Source organism: Puntigrus tetrazona, chromosome 23 (assembly GCF_018831695.1).
Source record: "Puntigrus tetrazona isolate hp1 chromosome 23, ASM1883169v1, whole genome shotgun sequence".
Lineage (NCBI taxonomy): Eukaryota > Metazoa > Chordata > Actinopteri > Cypriniformes > Cyprinidae > Puntigrus > Puntigrus tetrazona.
The window spans coordinates 18,306,787-18,331,508 of record NC_056721.1 but is presented as its reverse complement, the minus strand read 5'-3'; the positions used below and the strand labels follow the sequence as shown (position 1 = coordinate 18,331,508).

The following is a 24,722-nucleotide window of genomic DNA, read 5'->3' as shown; positions in this document are numbered from 1 at the left end:
CGAGGAACAAAAGAAACTTATTTTTCATCAGTGCTGTCACGTGTCCGCTTTGTGCACAACACGTTTGAGACTGAATATTCAAGTGGGTGCTCCTATGTTTTGGAGATTTAATAGAATTTCTTAGCAAAATTATTTTTTCCCTCTCATGCCCACTCGCTCTTTCGTGTTCTCGGTGTCATTTACTTAACCTATAGGAGTGTTGAAACGCGATGTGGGAAATACGAAAAAGGCCCAAACCCGTAAAAAAAACATTTAACCTCAACGAAAAAAAAATTCTCATGATGCTAATTCGGTCATAACATAAACTGGTTTTGTTAAATGGGGCAGTGGCTTTGTTGTACATGTGGTTCAAGTGAAAAGGCTAATAATTTAGGCCAAGTTTTTAATATAAACAAACAAACAAACAATGATGCTAAATAAACAGCATTTCCAAATCCGAAAAAAGAAAAAAGTACGTTGACTGTCAAGTTTTACAGACATTTTTTTTTGCTCCGTTGAAAAATAAATCAATAAGATTAAGATTAAATTAAAACATTTTTTCTTTTTTATGTTTCTTTAAAGTAACGACTAACGAATATTATATATATATATATATATATATATATATATATATATATATATATATATATATATATATATATATATATATATACACATAGTACCATTTCCCTAGATATTAATTATGACCAAATATTGTAGATCACAAACAGAAACCTCTCCTGAGAAAATGCTTTAGCCCGTATTCAAGGTGGTGAAGAGGTCATAGTCTAACCTGAATTCTCTTTCAAAACTTCCGATAGAAGAAAGGCCTGTCAGTAGTCGTCTATATGTACCCTGTAGAACCGAATTTGTGTCCAAAACATGAAACTCGCAAATACGTCTCTACAGGAATACATGGGCGACGTAAAAGCCACGAAAGCCAAGTTGGGTTTGTATTCATCTCAATCAGAAGCACGTGACTTTGCATGAAAGTCTCGTGTGCTTACTATTACAAGTGGAGTAGTTTGAATGAACAGGGGCTACTGCACGAAGACAAACATACTAGCCAAAATTGTGCAGGTCGTAGAAGTGGAAATATGTGATCATTTAAAGCCTTTATAGATTAATTAAACACCAGATCTGCTCTCAACCTCCACATTTTGCCTGAAGCCGTGGACCCATGAGGTAACTGTACAAATATAATTTCTAACGCAGTTTCACATAGCATACAGAAATTATAAAGATAACCACACATCGATAAATGTGCCGGGTAGCCAGGAAATTTGCTTTGCGCTGGCATGTACAGATTAAAGATAGAAAATATGCTCATTCTGATGTATTTATTTGCCTTCGTGTTAAACCTGCTGTAATGCAAAGTGTGGTAAAAAGAAAAAAGAAAAAAAAAAGCACCAAATAGCGCCGTGCAATTATTAGCCGTGGATTAAGCGTATCTCTAAGTAACGTTACATTCAAATGTGGATTTTTTAAAATTTCATTAACTTTTTTTATTTTTTTTTAAACGGTGTAATTAGCGAAAATCTTTTAGGCAACGGAACACACGAACAAGTTAACTGAGAAAAATGTCTAGGTGCTGTGACATGATCCGAGAAGATTTGGCCATTGTGTATGAGTATGAGAGAGCAAGAAAGGGGAGAGAGAGAGAGAGAGAGAGAGAGAGAGAGAGAGAGAGAGAGAGAGAGAGAGAGAGAGAGAGAGAGAGAGAGAGAAGAGAGAGAGAGGGATAGAGAGACTGAAAGACTTCGCGGACAATGGCGGAAAATTGAAGGTATATTTGCGAAAGCTGTGGTTCCTTATCCGGGGACTACATCGCCCCATGCCATTGGGCCATCGAGTCACGTGGTTAAAGTAACTTTACAGGGTTGCTCGCTAGTAGGAGGGCTTTATGGAGCAGAAAAACGACAAAGCTAGAAAAATTATTTTCCACTCCAGAAATTAATGATCATGAGCTCGTATTTGATGGACTCTAACTACATCGATCCGAAATTTCCTCCTTGCGAGGAATATTCGCAAAATAGCTACATTCCCGAACATAGCCCCGAATATTACAGCCGTGCAAGGGACAGCGGCTACCAGCATCACCACCAGGAGTTATACCCTCCGCGGGCGAGCTACCAGGAGCGTCAGTATAACTGTGCAAGCATCCCTGAGCCTGATACTCAAAGAGGACATGGACTGCCTCACGCGGGGCACCTGCTCGGGAAAGGGCAATCTGCCTCATGTGAGCCCCCACCGTTACCCCTGTCTCCCGCCACCCCTCCGGCTGCATCCTCCGCCTGCAATCAAGCCACCCCGGAGCATCCCAACAGCTCAGCTTCTGCCAAACAACCCGTAGTGTACCCCTGGATGAAGAAAATTCACGTCAGCACCGGTAGGCAACTTGAGCGTATTTCTCTTAAGCACTATAAAGCTCGCCCCTCATCCTAACTCTCTCTCTCCGTCTGCCTCACTCCTTTTTACACTCATCCCCTGGCCAGCCTCCGCTACGATAGGATAGAAGCCTTTGAAATGGCACAATTGAGGCGGATTTACGACTAGGCATTGGTAATTACACCCACCATAAATTTTATAGCCGAGGTATACTCTGGGCAGTCGTATCACCATGTGGCTTCTCTTGTTATGAGTGTGCGAGAGAGTGAGGGAGATCTGGGACCAGAGAAAAACTAAGCTTTATAATGTTGCATTAATAATTCAGCGCCGAGTCCAATGTGATTTTAGCCTTATTACAGAAAGCTAACTTTTAGATATTTTAGCCCACCCTCATTTCCTCTATCGCCACCATTTCTCAATGAAAGACACGCTTGTTTACCCTATCCTTCCCTCGCCGCTTCTTTTCTTTTCTATTCTGTTCTGTTCTTTCTTCCTTTCCCTTTGCTTCTCCTCTTTCCAGTGAACTCTAGTTACAATGGAGCGGAACCCAAGCGGTCTAGAACCGCTTACACTCGCCAGCAAGTCTTAGAATTGGAGAAGGAATTCCACTATAATCGCTACTTAACGCGGCGAAGACGTATCGAGATTGCGCATTCCTTGGTCCTCTCGGAAAGGCAAATCAAAATTTGGTTTCAGAACCGCAGGATGAAGTGGAAAAAAGACCATAGGCTGCCAAACACCAAAGTCAGATCCTCTTCCTCCACGGGCATTTCCTCCGGGTCCAACACAAGCTCAGCGGCTGGCGTTGTGGCGGCAGCTTCCACCACTAACACCATGTCAGCCTCCGAGGACCTCTCCGGAACCGAGCGTGGCGAGGATATTACAAGGTTATAAGAGAACTATTTCGAGGAGAGGAGGGGAGATCAAATGACTGATTATTTATAAAATATAATATATTTTGTTTTCGTAGGTATCTTGTGCGTAAAGGGGGTTCCTCTAAGTCCACAGTTATATAAAATGCATGTTATATAGCATGGATTATTGCGAATACCTATGGATTATTTTTTACGCGAAACAGGGTTTAATTTATCTAAAACTGAATCAATATGATGTTTGTTTGTTTTTTTGTTTTTTTTTTGCTTTTTTTTTCAAGAGAAATGTTTTTGGCGAAGCAGGACATGGACATATTATTCAAATGTTATTTGTGGGCCTTTCTTTGCCCAGCTGCCAAGGTGAAGTGCACAACGAATCTATTTATTTCTCACTTGAGAGAGCTGGTACGTTTTTTTTTTGTTTTTTTTTTGTACTGTAAATGAAAAACACTATCGTGGGTAGCGATAGAAAAAAAAATATCTTAAACGTCTTTGTTTTCTTTAAATGTAAATCATGCTGTGGGTTATCTGTCGTATGGAAAGGTTAAGATTTTAAATTATCATTTAGTTTTTGTTGTGATGGCGTTGTGTTTAGGCTATTAACAGCAGATTGTTGTGAGATGCAATAAAACCAGTTTAGTGTATTTGTGCTAATTATATTGGTCAATAAAACGTAAGTGTCTATTAGTTTTACCTAGACTTGAGTGACTTTTATTAATATGCGGTGTAGGTTAAATCTCCGTGCATAAATAGCGAACAAAAAATCTCTATGATTTTTAGATGCTTTTATGTTAGCAGTCGGTTGAATATGCAGATGTAGGCCTTAAAGTAAAACAATGTTACCCGTGCATTTAGAAATCTACGTGGTGTCACTGGGGTTGCAGCATTCGTTCTTGCAGAAAATTAATTAGGCACTTTATTTCTGCCATACAACCTATAATATCTACAACGCAGCCTCTCACATTTAATCGCTGGGTGTGTGTGTGTGTGTGTGTGTGTGTTAGCATGGGTTATGTACCCGTCACTTTCCCACGTATGCCACACAATTCAGGCCTTTTCAGCAGGGACCTTATCGCTTATCATTCCAGGGGATGGCTCGTTGTTATTCATTACTGTTTTCAACATGGCCGAAAATGTCTCTAAAAATCAATTCCGGTATTCAAAAATGTCCTGCACCGCTTCTATTTTTTCCCCGCTATCGATTTCAAGCTGAGAAACGAATTCAAGCATTTCGTTTTATTTTATGCTTTAACTAAACGGTAAAAAAAAAAAGGTAGATATTGAGAATGTAAAAACAGGTTTGGCAATTTATGGGCTCTGGATTTTTTTTTTTAAATATGTGCATAGTTTAGCTGAGTTTAAATAAAAAATAATTTAAATTCGTTAATATTTAAATCAGCCTAAATTCATTCATTTAAACTGATTAATCTCGCTGCGCTCACAGTGTGACAAAATAACCGTGACTGGACAAGATTGCACAAAAAAAAAAAAAAAAGTGTTATGGGATAAGTGTGTAAAAAGGTTGGTAAACAAAGGCTTTGGAATCGGTCGGCTATGTCCATTTGGCTGTTATTAAGTTAGCCGTTTGCATGTTGTGTAATGTAATCCCGCCACCTCGGCTTTCGAAAGTTCTGATTCAGGCCACTCCTCTTTGTGTGCCATATTGTTATTTTTAAAAAGTGGCGCTAGATCGCGTTCGAAGCGACGTCACCGCCGAAGCAGATAGCAGGAGCTTAGACGCTCAGGGGCCGAAACGTGCACGTAACGCGTTAGAACGCCGCTCCCGCATGCAAATCAGCCGAAATTCTATTGTGATGTTTTGTTTTGTCCCCCCCCTCGAAATGCACGAGAATATATTCAAATTTAAATATCAGAACACTCAGCGCCTCCGTTGATATCAATTCTCGTTGAAGAAAAAAACATGTACAGAAAATAAGGAATGTGTTTGATTAATTGTGAATCGGCCTGACTTGAATGAGGATTACACAACGGCTCGCTAAGTGGGGGGCTGAGAAGCACAAAGGAGCGAGTCATTTTAGACCATCAATCAAGTCCGGCGGCAATAGTCAATTGTACTTCTAATGTATTAAGTTGTACAGGCGCTAAATGGCGCACAAAAGCGTCGCCGCGAAATATGTTTCGGCGGATAGCTCGTCCGAACCTAAACGAGAAGAAAGGCGCTGGCCATCGCCTCGGCCTGGCCGTGACTTTGGGGAGGCACTTGAAAAGAGTAGGCGCAGAATTGCATTCGGAGACCATTATGCGAGTGAAGGGCAGAGAGAAATGAATGCGCGCGCCTAAATCGTAGCATCCCGGCAGTCTCTTTCGAGATGCTGTCGCCTCCATGTCGCGAGGCTGAAAAGGTACTTTATTGAAGTTTGCGGCGGCTAAGAAAAGTCGAGTTCAATTTGGGGACACATTTTCTGTCCCATTAGCTTCGTTTCGGCCGGGTCGGCCGACCTCTCCCACCCCTTGACCCCACTGGCTCTCTCAACGTGTACCTTCTGTGTGCACCCTCACGGGCTTCCCGGGGTTCCACCGGTGCTCTCGGTTTCATTGTGGGGTTTTTTTTTGCTCGCATTGATGTGCCGATAGAAGAAGGACATCTGAATGTGTTTCTCCTTTGTTGTTTCGGACCGTACGACCTACGAGATCGGTGAACTCTGGGACAAGGCTCTTCTGTAGCGTGCGACCTTGGAACTTTTTCTTCAGGGGGGCATCCATTTTCGAGCTGTTAGTGTAGTGCTGGTCAGTCTCTAAGTAATGTCTGTTCTCCTTCACCTAAGGAGGGGGGGGGGGCATATAGTTTTGAACAAAATATCCAACAAAACTGGCACGCACAAATATTTAATAGCAGCCTTTGTGTTGTTAGTCAAACGCGACAGCTTTTAAAGACTAATTTTAAGAATCCCTTTCTTGTGGGGAGCGCTGACATTGCTTGATAGGTTTCTGAGATTCCACGGCAGATGTGAAGCAGCTTTTGTGTTACGAAAAGGCGTTTTAAAAGAAAGAGCGCGGCGCGTAAATCACGTTCGGCTTCTAAATGCGCTAAACTAATATTTACATTCATAAACTAAACAAACTGCGTCGCGGAGGAGACGGGGTGCGTGGCCTATATGAAGTTATCTCATCTGTGGCCGCTTGCCAGCCAAAAAAAAAAACTTTCATACAAGTTTGCATGTATAAATTCTTTATTTAAAACAATATCGCACACTGTAAAAGGCCATCTTATGTGTCATCCGATGCTTAAAAACAGTATTCATCGTAGTTGATTTAGTCGTATTAATTTTACTTTATACAACCAGTCAATTTAGATGTTGCCAAATGAAGGACATATAAACCTATTTATGCATTTTGCAAGGAGCCTCGGCTCTTTGAAACATATATCGCAGAAGACACTATCTGACTAATATCAAAAGGTTGCGTTGAATTCGTTTTGGTATTTGATGGAGATGATATCTTCAGGCACATTACTTTAGTGCTCCGTGCTGCAGTGCTCAGAATGTTATTCTATTCCGTCGCTGAATAAGATGTGGTCTAATTAGGTGACAAGTACACATAATTCCAAATATTCTACATTTTGAAAGCTGTTAGAACGGTATTGCATTAGATATATTTTCCCACGGTATTTGTTGACGGCAATTACGAAATGCACCGAGAGCTGCAAAAACAGTAGGCCTTTTCCAATACCTCATAACTGATCCCAATAACTTAATTTATGCAGAATGAGCAACATGGCGCCAGCAGTTGCACTAAGCCCCGTTTTCCAATAAAGTTACAAATCACCCTCCAAAGATCGTCTTCGCTCCTGTCGTACATTATTTAATGATAGCGGCGTACCGTTTCCAAAACCAGCACATAGGTCGTTTGTCCTAAAATAAAATGTAAATACAACTTTAAATTACAACCTTGCGATATGACAAAAAGGCTAACTGCAAAAAAAAGAAGAAATGTCTGCAGTTTGTTAAAGAAGTTGTCCTATTGTCCAGTTGCTGTGAGTTAAGAAAAATATCGAATTTATTATTTTACAAATGTCTGCTTTTAACATAATTTATTATGCTTTGGTTATTTTTTGTACATTTATAAGCTATATGTGTATTTATATAATAAGGCATGAATATATATTGTATAATATTTACTTAATAAAACAATAATTATAAATATTAGAATTTAGAAAATAATTTAATAATTATGATTTGATATAATTCAATTAATATGAGCGATCTGGCAGTGGCTAACCTATAACACTACGTTTGCTGGCAATAAAAATCATAGAAGGACACAATGCAGGGCTACAATTACGGCCACGGTCTCATCCGTACTGTAGTAAACAGCACCTTATAGGGAGGTGGACATTTCTTTGTATGCGTCCATAAATCAAAAAGATGATTGAGGGTTTGCCCCGCTTACAAGTCAAACACAAAAACTGTTTCACTTAGGTTTCTGAACCTGCCCTCGCAGGAAGAAGAGGAGGAAGAGACGAGCAAGAAGAGCTAGAAGATCATCACTGTCTGCAGAAACCCGTGTTTGCCAAACACTTCATGCATTTATTTATTGTAAAACATAAGCGCACGCATACGTTATCTAATATCGGAATTTATCGCTAAACTGCAAGGTAACGATTTTTTTTCTTTCCGAATACAGTTACAGTTGTTTATAGTTTTATTACTAGTTGATATAGACTTAGTGATTGCACATTTTGCATATCGTGTCAGTGATGAATCGGAGGAGTTACTCTTTACCTTTGCACAGTAGTGGTTTAAAATAATCTCTGATCTACAAACACATTTACGATGCACTCGGATCACTTTCACAGTTTAATTTTAAAGTAGCCTAGCACTTGCCTAGCACTTAATATCTGCTTTCGAGGAAACGGCTTACCTAAACTCCACTTGGCGTGTGTTTGTACTGAACCTGACACTGACACTGACCCATTAAGACGTACAAGCTCTACTACCTTAATTGCTGCACAACGCATTCAATTATAACGAGAGCAGTTGATTGTTTCTTTCAAAGAAGCAGTTAAAACCAGCAACGAGTCATCCGTGTGAATTGATCTGGTCGCCCTGTAGTTGACTTGAAGGATTTGGATGAAGTTTTTACAAGGCATCACTTTTTTTTTTACAGACTTATTTGAGCAAATCTTCTGCCCTGCGTATTGCTCTCCCCTCTAATTTCCAAAACCATGGCGTTTTTTCTGGCATTTCTCACAATATCTCACTAAAACATGATACATGTTATAATATGCATCTTTCATAATAATAATAATAAAAAGTAACAAACAATGAGACATTAGCATTAAAAGATGGAGTCGCGTTGTTCAGTCAAGAACTGAATGCATTGTTATTTTGCCTTTTTATTCTAAAACGCATTTTTGTCAGATCTTTTTGTAAGATGAGTGTCTTCTCGAAGCAATTAAGTTAGTGATGAAAGGTGTAGGTTCTTGGCATTGTTACGAGGTCCTCTGTGTAAACGGAGCTGTGGTGAACGACGCAGAAAGGCTCAGAGTTGAAATGGGGGTCACCGTGTTATTTTCCAGAAATGTGGCTGTCCTTACGCTGAATATCCGCTCGGCACATGAAATACATAAATGCAGCTCTTGTTCCAGACTAAAGTGTGCTGTGTAAGAGTCTGACTTTTTTTTGCCGCGTTTTACTCGAAACGAAGAACGCGAGAGAAGAAGAGTGTCTGCTTTGCACTCAACAATCTCCATAATCTTTGTTCTGGCGTCTTGCCCCTTAACCTTTACACTCAACATGACCCCGAATGCAATGCCTAATGGCCACCCAAACTAAAGCACACCGAGAGAGGGGGCACACGACAGAGAAGAAACGTTTTACAAATAAATTCTTGCATGAAACGCGAGACAGTTATCGCCGAAGTGTACTTCACTGGACAAAAACATAAACGAACGGCTTTTATTCATGTCAGAAATGTGATTTAATGAAGCCAAGAACACTACCGAAAGGTAGATACAGCTCCGTCACTTTTGTTATTTGAATGTTGTTAAGCAAAATAACCTAAAAAAGTTTTAAAAGACTCTTAAACCAGTCGCACGCAAAGCATGCTGGGAACTAGAGGTCCGCTAGCTAGCCCATAAACGGTGCTAACACGCTTTAACTTCTGCTTAAGTGTTAGACAAACAAATCTAAAAGCATTTAGCGATAAAAGTCGGGCTCATTTTGCGGTTTCCTAAATGGATCGTAAAACGAGCTTACAGATCATCTTAGAATTATGGGCTATTTCCCCAAAGCATTGTAAACAGTGGCGCGTTAATCGTCGCAGATGGACAAGTGTTCTGGAGAAAACTGAGCACTCGCTTCGTGAAAAGTCATAAAAGTCACCTGCAGGAGAAGCGCAAAATTACAACCAAACTCGACAAAGTTACACTGACTACTTTGTGACTTTAAAACATTGCAAGAGCCAATCGTTTGATTAAACATTAGCACAAGACCGCGAAAACGAAGCGAAACGTCAATCACGTCATTACGCAATTTCCGGTATTTTCTCCTTTTTTCGTGTTAAATTATTGCGGTTACTGGGGAGAAGTAACCCGATAATAAAACCCATGAATAAAATATAACCGCAAGGCGTGATTTTATTTAGTGTTTTTGATTATTTTAACAATAGGATAACTTTTTATTCGCAGGAAAAAATATATATACATTTTTTATTTCTTCCTGGATTACTGAAGGCAAGATAGATAAGTGTCGGATGAAAGAGATGAGTGATCTTGTAATCGGTTCAAGTTGCCAGGCAACAACCTAAGAGAGTCCCTTACCGAATGGTAGAACATCCATTATCTTTAAAAGTTCCTGAATCTACTGAGTTACCGATTGAAGCTACAACGCGTAACCTGTTTTTATCGAATTAACCTGTAGTCTTTTACCCGCTATCTGTCTATAAAGTCTCATTACAATGAAGAACTCGGCATATAATGGCGCAGGGGCAGTCTGTTAAGAATGGGAGATTGAGAATGGTCGTATATGGATGAAGGGCCACCTGTGAGCATCTCCGATCTCTGTTATCATCTCTCATTCTTCCACATACCTATCTCAAGCAAGCGTTTACACGGGCAATTGAGGAGGAGAAATTAAAGAGCCTGAGCACACAAGTCGGAAACTTTCCTCATCTACAAGACTAAAAAGCAGACGTCGTTACAGGTCACGTGCGTGTCCAAACCGAAGCCCTTTTAAAGCTCAGTTTGCACAAATGACCAAACAACTAAAGTATATTCACTCTCACGTCACACTGCTTGACATACCCTTGTAGCCTAAAAGAAAGACTCTCTTGCTGCAACCGAGAAGTTCCCAGTGTCACGGTATAGATGTACAATTGTGCATTGAGGCTTTTGTCCGGTCCTCCGGGGTGTCTGCAATGTGTCTAAACATATGCGGTCATGAAGAGGTCACTAGACGTGCTGCTGCGCCGCAATGATTAATGTCATCCTTTCTATAGAGAAATGGCATTCGTAGATTAACGTTTTCTGTACAATAAGGTGAGTGGTTCAACCAGGCATGCTCTACTCGCACAGAACATCGTTTCTAGTGCGCTAAATCCTTTCGAATTAAAAGACTGACATTTAAAACCTTGCAAAATCGGGGAACTTCATCTTAGGAGAAATAAAGACGTCCGATGACTTTCGGTGTTGGTCGTATAAAGCGTTTAGACAAAACGCGATGAAAACGTTAGAAATAAAACATTTAAACTATCTTTGCAAATCGGTTTTAGTTTAAGAGGAACGGCCAGACCACTTTCAGACGATCATTCAAATATAAGATGAAACGCCATGAAAACGTTCAAAAATAAAATATGAAACTATGCTAAACTAATTAAAACTTATTTAGTAGCAGGTAGTGTCTTTTTATTTTGGATACGGAAATGTGGCACAGGTGCGAGAAAGTCGTTAAACTGAAACCACTATCAGTAAAATAATTTTTATATAAGCTGTACGTATGATTTCTATTCATATTTCAGGTTTTCTGTTATTATACGTCTTTTAATAGTTTACTGAATCCACCTTTTATGACACTGGTCCACTTTAATACGAAACAATGAAAACAGTACTGCAGAGCAGTCGTCCTTATTTCCAAGTCTCAGGAACTCTTGAGAGATCTCTCTAAATGTCAATAGTTTTATTTAGGTTCAGATTTGTTTACAGCAACGCAGGGCACCGAAGATATAAATCAGAGACAGACCCATTTGTATGCATCGTTATAACCGACAATATCCTCTGTTCATTAAAATCCTTTCCTGGATTTACTCTCTTATCGGTCCTGTGCCTAAAAAACCATTAGGGTATTACTAATGTTCATCGAAGAAATTAATCCGTAGAGTTGTGCAGAAAATATTATGATCCGCTTGTAGGTTTCAACAATATATTATTATACATACGAAATAAATGGTATCGATATTTGTCTTTCAATACGGTTTAATAAAAAATTCTCCAAAAATGTAGGTTATGTCCTAAAGAGCTGGAGTTATGGTAGAGACAGCAACAGACAGCCCTTTGTGCATTGCATTAATTTGTTTACCATTTCCAACATTTGCCCCATCGTCGTTTTATCCTCTTCAGAGAGTCTGCCTTTGCATGAAATGGTTAAAGCGACGTTATTATCGATGTTTTATGCAGCTGTTTGTGTCAGCAACCACAAGAGCGCAGAAGGTAGGGAGGAATTATAAAAGGGTTGACACCCAGAGCGACCGGCGCGCTTTTGTGAGAGAAAGAAAAATGATTTATTGCCAGCAACGTGGTTCAAACAGAGTTCACTGAGAATTGTAGTGTACCGGCGGAGGCGCTGAGTTATGGTCTTGCTGAGCCACTACATCAAAGATTCCTTTTCAGATTTAGTGAATGGACCCAGCGGCACGAGACAAGGGAACAAACTTACTTTAATTAGAAAATTCCCAAGATCACAGGCGACTTTCAAACAATAAGGGAAGAGTTTGAAATATATGAAAGGTACGAGGGGGACCATAAAACCTGCAGAGGAATAATAAAACCCTCCCTGTAGCCTCCACCGCCACTTCCAAAATTATTAATAGCAATAAAATGAAATAAAAAAAAAATGCACCGAAATTGTTTAAATAGCATTTATCGAATATCTAATTCGTATACGTGGTTACGGAACGGGGTACACTTGCATTCCTCGCACACTCGGGCGCAGTAATATTTCATGTTAATAGCGCTGCAGCTCGGCAGAAGCCGGACTTGTAATATGCATAGTGAATGCTTCTATTTGACAAGGCTCGTGACAGCAATTCACTGAACTCAAAATAACAAATCGTTTTTAGAAAAAGATTGATTTTGGCCTCACAACCGAAGAGGATAGCCCCACGGCTCCTTGATATTCTCCTTTAATAAACAGTGTATGAATGGTTGCGATTTGACTAGTTAAACCGTCCGAAATGAAACGCAAGGCTGTTGAATAGCTGTCACTTTTACCGCCATTTTGCATGTCGTCGTTTTAACGCGGTCCAAAGTGATCTTAATGCGCGAGAGCGCCGAAACGACCATTATTCATAAACATGCCTGCCCACCCTCTCAGGCCTTTCTTTACGTTTCGGTAACGAATCGAGAGCTGTGTCTTATTATGAGCGTTCACCGAAAAAAGTAAATAAAACGAACGCGGATTGGAGAGAATTGGCGAGTCGTTGCGGCTATCGCTTTTTGTCTTGGGGAAATACGTTAGACATGTTATTGACAGTACTGAGTGTCTGAGTAAATACTCAAACAAGACACTGTGGAGAGTAAATGAAAAGGGACTAGTCCTTGGTTTTCAGTCCTTGTACGCAATTAATCACTGGCGCGAGACAACCGCCGTCCACGGCTAACGCAGAGGAAGGGTGATGTCTTTTATGTTCATCTCAGACCGGGGATGCTAACTTACTTCAGCGTGACTGCTTTATGCATAAAGCTATCGGCAAGCGGTCGTCTCAATTAGCAATTGGCTAAAAACGAATCCTGCTGCGTCGATAGGCGTCTGGGAAAAACAGCGATCCGGACAGGTCGGGCGCTAAATAACGTTTTCTCCACCGGCTTAGCCTCGTGACGTCAGAGGACAAAGGCTAATTCTGTCGCTCATAAAAAGAGGTTTTGCGATCGTTTCAAACGGGTTTAAAAACAACCAGTTACCCGACTCCAACAAGTTCCCAGACTTCGCCATTGCCCCGAAAACGCCGTGCCCGCGCCAGATTCGGGCCGTTACCGCTCTTTGTTCACCAGAAGGTTGTTTTAATTAGTGCACGATGGGATTCTTAGCACAGGCGACGAACTTGAACGGGTTTCTCTGGTCACCCGAAACGAGCCAAATGGCCATTTGCTGTTTCCTCGCACTACCAGCTAATTGAAAAACGAAACTCTATCGTTGTACTAAGGTTATTTTGACGTGCGTCGTCAGTACAGCACTGACAGTCAAAGTCCCTTTGTTTGACCACACCCACTTATTCTCCTGATGTCTTTTTTTGCCAGGTAAAAATGCGCAGAAATCTCAACAAAAATGAAATGGCATAGAAACGCCATCAGTGTTCGACTGATCAATTTAAAGTGTGTTGCGATATTTCTTTCACAGCTCAGAAACGTTGTTTGCTATCGCTTTTATATATATATAAAAAACACGACGATGGAGAAGGACAATGAATGTTATTGAAATATTTTATTAATTAGAAAAGCACACATCCGTTTTTTAGAACGATTAAGATTTAAAAAAAAAAACATCTAAAACAAAATCAATACACGTATGGAGCTGTAGTTACAACTGCAAAGCGATAGCAGGAACAGTTATTTAATTATAAAGGCAAGTAAGTCGATTATTATGTAATACCTACCACAAGAAGACTGAAAAGTCAGTCAAGGTTTCAAACACTGTATTATAAAACGTTATCACCGAAATGAAGTCTGCATTCTGCAATCCATTGTGGCAAAACTAAGGAGTCGCGCGATCCCAGACATGCATGCCTTTTCTCTGTCCAAACGGGTGTCTTTTTCCCTCCCACCTCCCAAATCACGCTCTCACCCAACCCTGCCAGCACGGTTAAAGTGTAATGTATGCGCCCTGCTCACGGGCTTTTCGTCTGTCCACAGGATAATCATTCGAAATTGCAAAATAGCTGAAGAATGCAGAGGAAAACGGAATCCTCGTTTGGTTGCTTTCCAGCACTTTACAACTCAAACAGCCAGCGCGCGAGGCTATTGGAGGAGGCCGTCACGTGACCGCACTGTTTACCCTTGTTGGAAAACAATTAAAGACGGCAGTGAGTGTACTTTTATGTCTTTCCTACACCTTGTGCGATCAATTATCCGACCGGAGTGATTAGGGCGGTTAGAGATGCACAAGAATTCGTTTGGCGAATTTCACGTTAACAATGCTTACTTGAGCGAGATACGTTGCAACAAATCTCATGTTTGTTCTATGGAGCCACGTTTCTCCCCTTGTGCTCTGCAGGAGAGCGGTTCTGCGTGGAGACAACACGCCGAAGAGGATTCGTCAAAACGTTATGAAGGCCATATGTGGAACTTTCAAAAACTCTCTGAACATCCCTACTCGTCCTCTGCTGGTGTCAGCCGCTCCGCGAATGAAACGACAGACTCCTTGGACCGGGCGAACGCAACGGAAAGAGACGAGGGGTGCAAGCTGTCAACTTCCTGCTTTTCAACCAAGAAGTACCCTTGGATGAGAGAGACACATCCACCTATGGGCTTCAGCCCCATTAGTGTCGTGGAGTCAGGTGAGAGGACTAAATGAGCTATATTGATTTGTATTGCTTAGAAACAACCACTTAATCTAATCAGTCAGTCATATTTTAGTCGATAATGAATAACAGCTGGGTCAGATTTGGTTCCATGTTAATGTGATTTGTCATGAATGACATCATTAAGAACTACAGTTATTAATCAATTATTAGTGTTTTCCTTCCTTCTTAAATAGAAAATGAACCCCTAATTACAGGCAACATTTCAGTCTTGACTAATAAAGACGGCTCATTTCCAGTAAACAACTGTATCTCAAACTAAAGTTTTATTGTGTTCAGTTAAGGTAATTGATTCATATATATATATATATATATATATATATATATATATATATATATATATATATATATATATATATATATATATCATGCATACATGTATACCAGTCCAGTCCATCAGGCTCAACGTGGAAGCATTGATAGAGCAAAAAAAAAATGGGGCAAATGTTGTTGTAAGATTGTTACTCATTGACAAAAACAATTACAATGGATATATTTTAAGTTCAGTAATTTTTGTCTATCAGCACTTACATGGCATGAAAATGTTCTTCTCACGTTAAAAATGCATAAGCTGCATAAAAGGGGGGAAAAAAAGAAGAGAACTTCTAAGAAAAGTAATATTTTCTAGAGACAGCCAGTTGTTCTGTGAACTTGATTAAGTTTAAACTTTTACTAAGGAGCGGAATAATAAAAAAAGTCTACAGTGAAATTTTTATATTATCCGAGGCTGTGCTTTTCTGGGTCACGCCGATAAGACTGCTTCGCTTGTTCTAACCTAAGCAAAACCGCACATTCACACCAGTGGATATTCTCCACAAATATACAACAATTAGTGACGTTACAGCAAATATGCAGTGATTTTCAGCTTATGCGTGCAGTAATAACGTTACGGCATTGAGGTCGCTTCCTGAAGAACCTTTGTTGATAATGAGCGAAAAAAAAACAATCCCCATACAATTATTTGCAATCTAACCACAGCAGAAATCATAGGAAATGGATAATTAACTTAGTGATTAGTCTACCAACAGTGGTCTGCCCACAGACGGTGCTCCGGATTCTCAGTACACTGATTTATCACTGGGGGTTTAAACTTGCAGCTGAGCATATTCAAGGATGTCATGCCATGTTTTCATCTTCACAGTTTAGGCATCGGAGAGATTTGTTTCCGGTATTATGCTATGCAACATGTTTAATATTTTGGGAAGAGAGTTCTGTTCACTGTCTAGACCTTGACAGATCTCAGACCTGATGTACTTTAACATTCCGTGCAACATCTCTGCGTATTTTCCAGGTGAGTCCAGGTACGGCAGTGGTGGAGCACAGGATAGCAGCTGTCCTAACAGTAAGCGGGCACGTGCAGCGTTCACCTCCTCCCAGTTGCTCGAGCTGGAGAAGGAGTTTCACTTCAGCGCTTACCTGGGCCGCAACCGGAGACTCGAAATGGCTGCGCTGCTGAAGCTCACCGACCGCCAGATTAAGATCTGGTTCCAAAACCGGCGCATGAAGTATAAGAAAGATCACAAAGAAAAGTCAATGGCGAAGTCCTCTTACTCCTACCTGGAAGCAGGTAACCAGCCCTTTGTGATTAGCGGCAACATAGTGGATCCTTCGGTGCCAATGAAATTTCAATACTGCTATGAAAGACCATCGATGTCTGGTGTGAACTGTGCGCAGAGCCACTGGTGAAACTACGGGACGTCCAACGACGAGGTTCTCCAGCACTAAAATAGCTGTAAACCATGATTCACATCGGTGGTGGAATTGACTGGATTCTCTTGGATATGTGAAAAATGCAGATTCTCCGCAAAACATGCACCTGTTCTGTCACTGACCAGTTATTTCTCACATAATAACTCTCTCTGACATGATTGATATTTAAGGTAACTGAAGATTTATTGCCCCTATGTGAGGATTTCTATGAAAATTGTAGCTCAGTAGCCAGGTTCACTCTGAACCGGATTGTTATCGGCTAGTACATGGTAAATCAGAGTTAGTCTCCACTGTGCATAAACTGCTGTAGTAATATCTTTGCAAAGATTTATTGCGCACAGATCCAAGCTCACTTGTACAGGTTTATCTCTTGGGCACAGAAAATACAATTTAAAAAGGGCATTCAAGACCTCCAATGGTCATTAACATACGCTCAACTTTTGTAAGCGCACAACGTGTTTTTATTGCTCGCGGAATGATATGCTATTTTTCCCACGGCATTGTGCTGAAACTCCTAACTTGGAATGTACGAATAACGAAGTGGTCTGCTATTGACTGAGTTTTTACTTCATGCAAAGTTTTGTTTTCCTGTTTATACTGAAAACACTGTTCATTTGAATCTGAGTTCAAGGTGTTTTGACTCACAAATGAATAAAGCAACAAAACAGGACTAATCCACTGTCACAATCCCACATCGTTGTCCGAATTCTTGCATTGAACATGTTTTTTTGACCTATTTATGAAGTGCCAACATGCCAGAGTTGCAATGTGAAATGTGTTGATGATCCTAGTTCGTACCACTTTTAGTGTACTTCAGTCATGTCTGATTAAAAGCATGCTTTTTGAAACCCGCGAAAGTGGTTGCTTCAAACTAATTAAATCCCTCTGGATAGTTAATAAAGGTGTCTGTGTTGCATGTAAATGACACTGTTGTCATTCTGTTGTTTTTTTTTTTTAGACCATCTTTGTTAGTTTGGTAAAAACAGCTGAGAGTGAATCTTAATTTAGCTTTAAAGCGCTTCTCTGGATTTTAGCTTGATACTTTTTGAATTAAGCAATACTGTACTTTGTATTCTTAAAACATAACCTTACATATATGCCTTTCTCCGCCTCCGCCTCCCAACCTCGCAACATTAATCATTTAGACAAGGCACTCTCTCTCTCTTTCTCTCCCTCTCTCTCTCTCTCTCTTTCTCTCTCTCAAGCAGCTTCACAAGAGCTCAACCCGCTGGGCCTAATGACAGGCAGTGAGCTTCTCTTCCAACCTTCCAACATGCTCTTCTCCAGTACCGGAGCTGACGATTCGAAGAAAACAGATTTGCTTTTCTCCTTTTGTAAAAGCGCAGCCTATTATTACATTTGTGTAAAATTGGACTACTGCAACATTAGCGGTGAAGAAGCCAAGGCTCGTAGGCACCGCCCCTGGCAGGGTGGGCGATAACTCATTTTGATTAATTATGTTTAATTAGGACGTCGTCGTGTGTCATTTTATAAGCTAAGCACGGAACAGCAAAATCTACCTTTTCAAAAATATTAACTTCAGCCGAAATTTGAACTAATTGAGCAATTTCAGTTCGGCCAATCTCAGTCATTCTGCATAAATCAATCTAGAGCCAATATAATTAGTAGCCTAACTTAGTAGCCTTGAGTGGCTCTCAACCACGTTCCTAGAGGGTCGCTTAACTAATTTCGGGACTATCGGCAACATTGCGCAATTAATCATAGGTTTAACTATATTCTCAACCTTGTTTCCTTTTATAGATTACAATGCAGCATCTGTAATCAAGAGGATGGAAATAGCCTTTCATTCCATTCATTCTGATTAAAGGAACAAATGATGCTGTAATGAATCGTCGAGGCTAAATCACGGAGCTAAATAAATAATCTGATACTGTAATTTGGAGATAAGTGCGCGAACATATCTTTATACGAGTGGCCGCGAGAGAATGGAACACCGTCTGTGCTGTACTGCTGAACTTACCATTCATCACCACGCGGCAGTGTTCCATATGCAAAGTAGGAGTTGGCCTCCCGGTGGCCCCTTTAGTGCAACTAAACGGAATGCTGAGTGCTTTGCTGTACTTAAACTGGATCTAACCTAACATACCGGATTAGTTGCATCGAATGTAAAGCATGCTTGTAAACAGGCAAAGAACGTCAATTTAAATGCTCTTAGAAAATGATTTTATGTCTAGTAAATGTATTGCATCTATTAAAAACATCATAAGAAATATATATTTTTTTTATAAAATTGTAAAGTATTATTTTTAAACATATCATACATGAATGTATATTCAAATGTTCTTAATATGATATAAATACATGATATCTACTAACATATATATATATATATATATATATATATATATATATATATATATATATATATATATATATATATATATATATATATATATATATATATATATATATATATATATATATATATATATATATATATATATATATATATATATATATATATATATATATATATATATACACATATATATATATATATATATATATATATATATATATATATACATGCACATACTTAATATGAGAGAAAAATAATGTTTATCATGATTTTATCATGATGTTAGCTAGCAGATTTTTTTAACCTAATGAAAATAAGGTTAACAGCAATATTTAATAAAATCTTTCTATATATATATATATATATATATATACATGCACATACTTAATATGAAGAGAATAATAATGTTTATCATGATATAATATAGTGTGTGTGTGTGTGTTATATATATATATATATATATATATATATATATATATATATATATATATATATATATATACAAACACACACACACACACTATATTATATAATGTAGATTATAAATTTTAAATAAAAAATATAATATATATATATATATATATATATATATATATATATATATATATATATATATATGTGTGTGTGTGTGTGTGTATATATATAGTGGCTGAATATAATGTGTATAATGTAGAGTCATAAATATATAACATTTTTATAATGTATCACAGGCTCTCAAAAATGAATAAAAAAATGTAATTAAAAAATAATTATTCTCCGCATTTCTCTTTTTGACGAATTGCTTTGTTCCTCTTTTGCTTTCCACTTTGGATAAAAGTATCTGCTAAATGCAGAAATGTAAATTTCAAATATACATTTTTTTTAATATGCTCCTGGAGGTGTACCCTTCTGTGTATGCTGTTAATACAAAATATACATATATTAAACTGATTATAAAAACACACATAAACCACAAAATGATTCACCAATATCTGAATGATATATATACGTCCCCCTCAGAGTCTATGCTGGATACAAGATGAATTCATGTGAATTATTATTAACACGTTATGACTATTATGACAAGAGAGAAACTCAGTAACTTCAAAGTTCAAAGAGGCATGAGAGGTTCACATACTTGTTATTAGACTGACCACAGAACAACATCAGACCTAGTTTTTTTAACAGGAGGCCTGAAGTTCTTGCATGATGTAGACCTCTATGGGAAATCAGTCTATGAACTAAGAAGTATCCAGATCTAATTCAAACAAAGCACTGTATGAGCTTTAGCTCATGGTAAAGAGAACAATACAGCGGGTCCAATACGTTCCTAAATCCATCACTGAGCTCGGTATGTAATTAATTTGGAGAAAATCAGCTGCAGAGAAATTCCTCTTTGAGTGTTCAGGAGAAAAAGATTTACTGGACTGACTTGAAGAGAGAAGAAGAGCGAGAGATAGATGGAGGCTGCGTTGGATTCTTTACATTCTTGTGTGCATGGGCTGACCAGCCGTGATTTACGAGCACATTAAGGAGCATTACACGACCCCTGGCGAAAGATCACAGAGGATGAGAGAGCTTGTTCTGGCCACTCACACAATAAAAAGACCTATTTTTAGGCATTTAAAACCACACAGAGCGCACAGCGTAAACCCTCCACACTACATGACTGAATTGATCCAAAGCTGTTGTTGATATAATTCAAGTTCCTCTTCAACATGATATATATTCGGGCTAACAATGGCAGATATCCATCGCTGAGGCATTGCTACAAAACATTTAGAAAGAAAAATAAAGTTGAGATAGCGTCACCTCAATTTGCTTGTACCTGGCACTTAATACCTAACTTTTGATATTTAATTTGATGCTATGGCTAAGATTCTATTTTTAAAAAATACATCTGACAATCTTTAAAAATTACACGAGAATGGCAAAGGCAATCTAAATGTAAAAATTACACATGCACAAAACAAGTATGCAAACTACTTCTAATAAGTGTAAAACTTTGGCCCATAACCAATATGGCATCAATATATCATTTAATATATCCATAAACAGTAACTTTCATTTCATTAGTGTAAAAATTTCCCAACATACATTCAATGTAAACAGATTTCTGTTTTGGTGCATAATGGTGCATCAGCCAAATATGTGAATCAGGGTTTCATTGATAACTATAACAAAATATGTTGATTACGGCATATACTTTCTGTCTGTTTATGAATGCAAGAGTATACAAACACATGCACGCTCTAACAAAAAGCACACTTTCTTCACATAGCGACCTATCAGCATCAATATGCCCACGAGAAAATCATCATTATCATTATTAAGAAGTAATTACACTCATACACCTTGCAATTTCGCCGGTCTAACTGGATATTGCTTTCATTTTATTCGCCTCTCGTTCCATTTCTTTTCATCTAAAGGTCAGTTCTTCCGAATTCCCCATTTTTTTCTAATAGGGTCACGCATTGATCCAAAGCACTAACCTAGACCGAGTGCACTAACAGACTCCCATCAGTCGCTCATCATATTCACATCCCGAATCAGTGCAAGGGAATGAAATTACGGCCTACGTTCCAAATAAGTTCATCTTGGGAATTTTTGAAAAATTGGCGGAGCGGCCAGTTAAGGCCCTGCACCACGCGGCCCACAGGACACCAAGCATACATCACATTCCAGATTTAGTTAGTAATCCCACAATCTAGTTAAGGATCTGGAAATTGGATCGAATCAATTAATTCCACAGTCAATTTGCATAAGAGATGGTCCACCGGCCATTAAAATTCACAATTTGTCTTCAAACATCTCATGGCCGCCTACAATTTTAGAAATTAGAAGATACAACATTATTTATTATAATGAAATATAGGTCCTTGGACCAATTAAAAAGGATAGGATCAAGCTCTGCGACCACGCTTTACTGTACAGCCTCTCATTAAGGATTGAAAACGCCGGACCTTATGCTTACACAGGTGATCACCACGTAGAGGATTCATGGTACTTTTTGCGAAGCATGAATCAATAGTCATTTAAAGAGCTTTATTAAGTGGCTCAAACGCAAGCTGTGCTCAGACCTCTTCTAATCATAAACAAGGTGCTGACTCCGTATGTGTGACCTTTGGCAAATCCAGTCCATTCTTTTCCATTAACCTTCCCAGCTTTGCCATTTCTCTCTCGCTCTCTGTCTCTCCGCGGGAGTTTTCCTCTCAGTCAAAGCAGCTCCTAGTGCTTGTTGCTCAGAGGGATTGTTAAGTATCAATTCCTAGTGTCACCTTTGTGGGTTTTATTTATTTGTCGGCCTGCTGGTATGGAACACAGCGCAGGCATCACTCAGGTAGATGGATTATAATTCACCTGCAAGCCCTCATCAATCTCCACAATTTGACTTCCTGCATCACGTACAACTGTTACTGTCATATTAAAGCACTGCATTATAAAGATCAATGGCTTTTTAAATACGCTCTAGCTAAAGGTGATTGGTGACATTAAATGGAAGAAAAAAAGGCTGATAACTGTCAAGCAGATGAGAAGCCTCACCGACTTGATGAGGGTTCCTACAAAACAATTACCGTAACATACGCTCTGACGTTGGGGATTAATCGAATCGCATGTTTCCAACCTAATCGTCACCTGATGATTTCCAGAAAATGGATCCCGAAAGCATAACATCTTCTCAGAGACGGATTTCAAGCAAGCGTTCTTTCACTGTGCCGCTGAGCAGAAGAAGCATATGGCTGCGCTTTCCAAGAGCTTTCCTTCCTACCGACTGTTTAACCCTGCTAATGTCCCCCAGTAAGGAGCTCCGGAGGCACTGGAGACTGTGCAGCAGTCGACGCTCGTATGACAGATGGCTTATTGTCACTTTGTTTGGGCTGTTGCCTGCTGGGCTCAAGTAGGAAGTGAAGACCGGAAGCATTCATATTCTTACAGCCATACACTAAACTAAGTGAAGTAAATGGGTAGGATGAGGCGGAGCTGTTTCGGCACATGCCTGCTGAGATCTCTGTGTGATTGTGAGAATCAGCAATGAATCCCATTACTGCACACCTGGTCACTATGTACTCTGTTTCTGTGCAAAAAAACAACAGTTTTATTACAAGTGGCGAAGCTCCTTGTTGTCTACTTGAAGACGATAAAAATGTCGTTGAAAGCCTGTAATTAAAGTTACTTTTCAGCATAAAATACATGAAAAATATATATTCAGCATCAGTGCATTCCTTGAAGAGAAAATGCAAAAGTTTGAGTTCAGTTTCTTAAAATGATACTGATAGTTTGTTTTCAAAATCCCTAAAAGATGTGGGCTCAAATGAACAAAACTGAGAAGCTTATTCATTGTTTAAAAAAATTTCTATATAATTTTAATTGCGTAATTTATACTACTGTTCGGAATTTTAGTACAGTCAGTGCATTTTATTAATTTTTACTTTAATCCTTAATTATCAAGGATACACTAAATACTCTAAATTTGAATATTTTCAAATGAATGCTGTTCTTTTAAACTTCTAGACCTGAATAAAAATGCACCGCAGATATTAACCAGCTTTCAAGATTGATAATAATAAGAAATGTTTCTTGAGCTGCAAATCAGCATATCAGAATGGTTTCTGAAGGATCGTGTGACACTGTAGACTTGAGATGTGATGCTGAAAATTCAGCTTTACAATCGCTGGAAAAAAATTACATTTGAAAATGTATTTAAGTAGAAAACAATAGCTTTAGACAGTAAAAATATTGCTGTTTTTACTGCATCCTCTATACTGAGCTTCTCCTTTTAAAATCAGTAGTGTACATTTTATTTGAAATATGAAAACTCCTTAATGCAAAGTACATTTAGCCGCGCAAATGTCTCTAAGTTAAACAGATATATAGCATAATGTAATCTGCTGTATGCAAATATATGCAAATACATCAATTCACTTTAATGGTAGTGCTAATGGTGGGCAGCAAAATTTTCTGTTGAGCAGTCTCTTAGTCCCATATGGCACATGATGTTGGATATTCGCGGTTGCTTGATCCATGTGTCTCATCCACGATTGCTTACTCACGTGTGGAGTGAACCTAAACCGTTCGGGAATTTTGGATTAATTAACAAACAGAAGCATTTACACTTGACTGCATCTCGTAGGCGTCTCAAAGTACCTCCACCTTTCACATCTGTCTCAAATGCATCTTGGCAAGGCACTTGGTGTTTCGATGATTAGATAGCTATTAGTAAAAACGCATAAAGCGACCAAGTCTAAAAACTCCCTAAAAGTGCTTGGTGTGCTTATCGGAGTGGTCTTGCTGCTGCTCGACTGAAATGCACCACTGCAAGTTTAAACAATCACCTTGTCTGCAATGTGCTCAATCAATTACTTCTGTTGATCTTATCAATGGCTTCATCTTCCCTGATGGCCTCACTTCTTTTTTTCTGTATTGCTCTTTCTTACTCCTTTTGTACCCTTCTCTAAGTCTTTCTTTTTGTTTATCTAACTATCTTACTTTTTCCTTTTCCTTTTTTCTGGCAGATGCCATTGTCCAAAGTGTCTTACAATGCATTCACGTTTTTAATTGCATTTTATCAGTTCAGGCATTACTCTGAATCGAGTCCATGAACTTAGAGTTGTTAATACCATGGTCTACTGTTTAAGCTGATTAAATGCTAGCTATCTGCCTGTCTGTCTATCTTTTGCATGTATTTGAAAGATGTTTCCAGCAAGGATTTATCTGATCAAAAA

The 24,722-nt window shown here is 38.9% G+C and overlaps 2 protein-coding genes across 2 annotated transcripts; both read left to right on the top strand.

Moving 5' to 3' along the window:
* The first annotated feature begins 807 nt into the window (after nucleotides 1-807).
* On the top strand, nucleotides 808-14,872 carry hoxc4a (homeobox C4a). The gene is made up of 4 exons (XM_043224329.1): nucleotides 808-2,368; nucleotides 2,888-3,254; nucleotides 14,323-14,492; nucleotides 14,684-14,872. Exons 1-4 carry the CDS (start codon nucleotides 1,936-1,938, stop codon nucleotides 14,737-14,739), a joined length of 1,026 nt encoding a protein of 341 aa, XP_043080264.1. The 5' UTR covers nucleotides 808-1,935; the 3' UTR covers nucleotides 14,740-14,872.
* hoxc3a (homeobox C3a) lies at nucleotides 14,747-16,676 on the top strand. The gene is made up of 2 exons (XM_043224321.1): nucleotides 14,747-14,966; nucleotides 16,282-16,676. Exons 1-2 carry the CDS (start codon nucleotides 14,747-14,749, stop codon nucleotides 16,674-16,676), a joined length of 615 nt encoding a protein of 204 aa, XP_043080256.1.
* Nucleotides 16,677-24,722: the final 8,046 nt, after the last annotated feature.

Bases quoted from the DNA above. Each gene is read 5' to 3' on its own strand.
- hoxc4a (XM_043224329.1), top strand. From the start codon at position 1,936: ATGATCATGAGCTCGTATTTGATGGACTCTAACTACATCGATCCGAAA. The intron at 3,255-14,322 runs GTTATAAGAGAA...GTCTGTCCACAG, and splicing joins CGTGGCGAGGATATTACAAG to GATAATCATTCGAAATTGCA. The intron at 14,493-14,683 runs GTGAGTGTACTT...TGTGCTCTGCAG, and splicing joins GAAAACAATTAAAGACGGCA to GAGAGCGGTTCTGCGTGGAG.
- hoxc3a (XM_043224321.1), top strand. From the start codon at position 14,747: ATGTGGAACTTTCAAAAACTCTCTGAACATCCCTACTCGTCCTCTGCT. The intron at 14,967-16,281 runs GTGAGAGGACTA...CGTATTTTCCAG, and splicing joins CATTAGTGTCGTGGAGTCAG to GTGAGTCCAGGTACGGCAGT.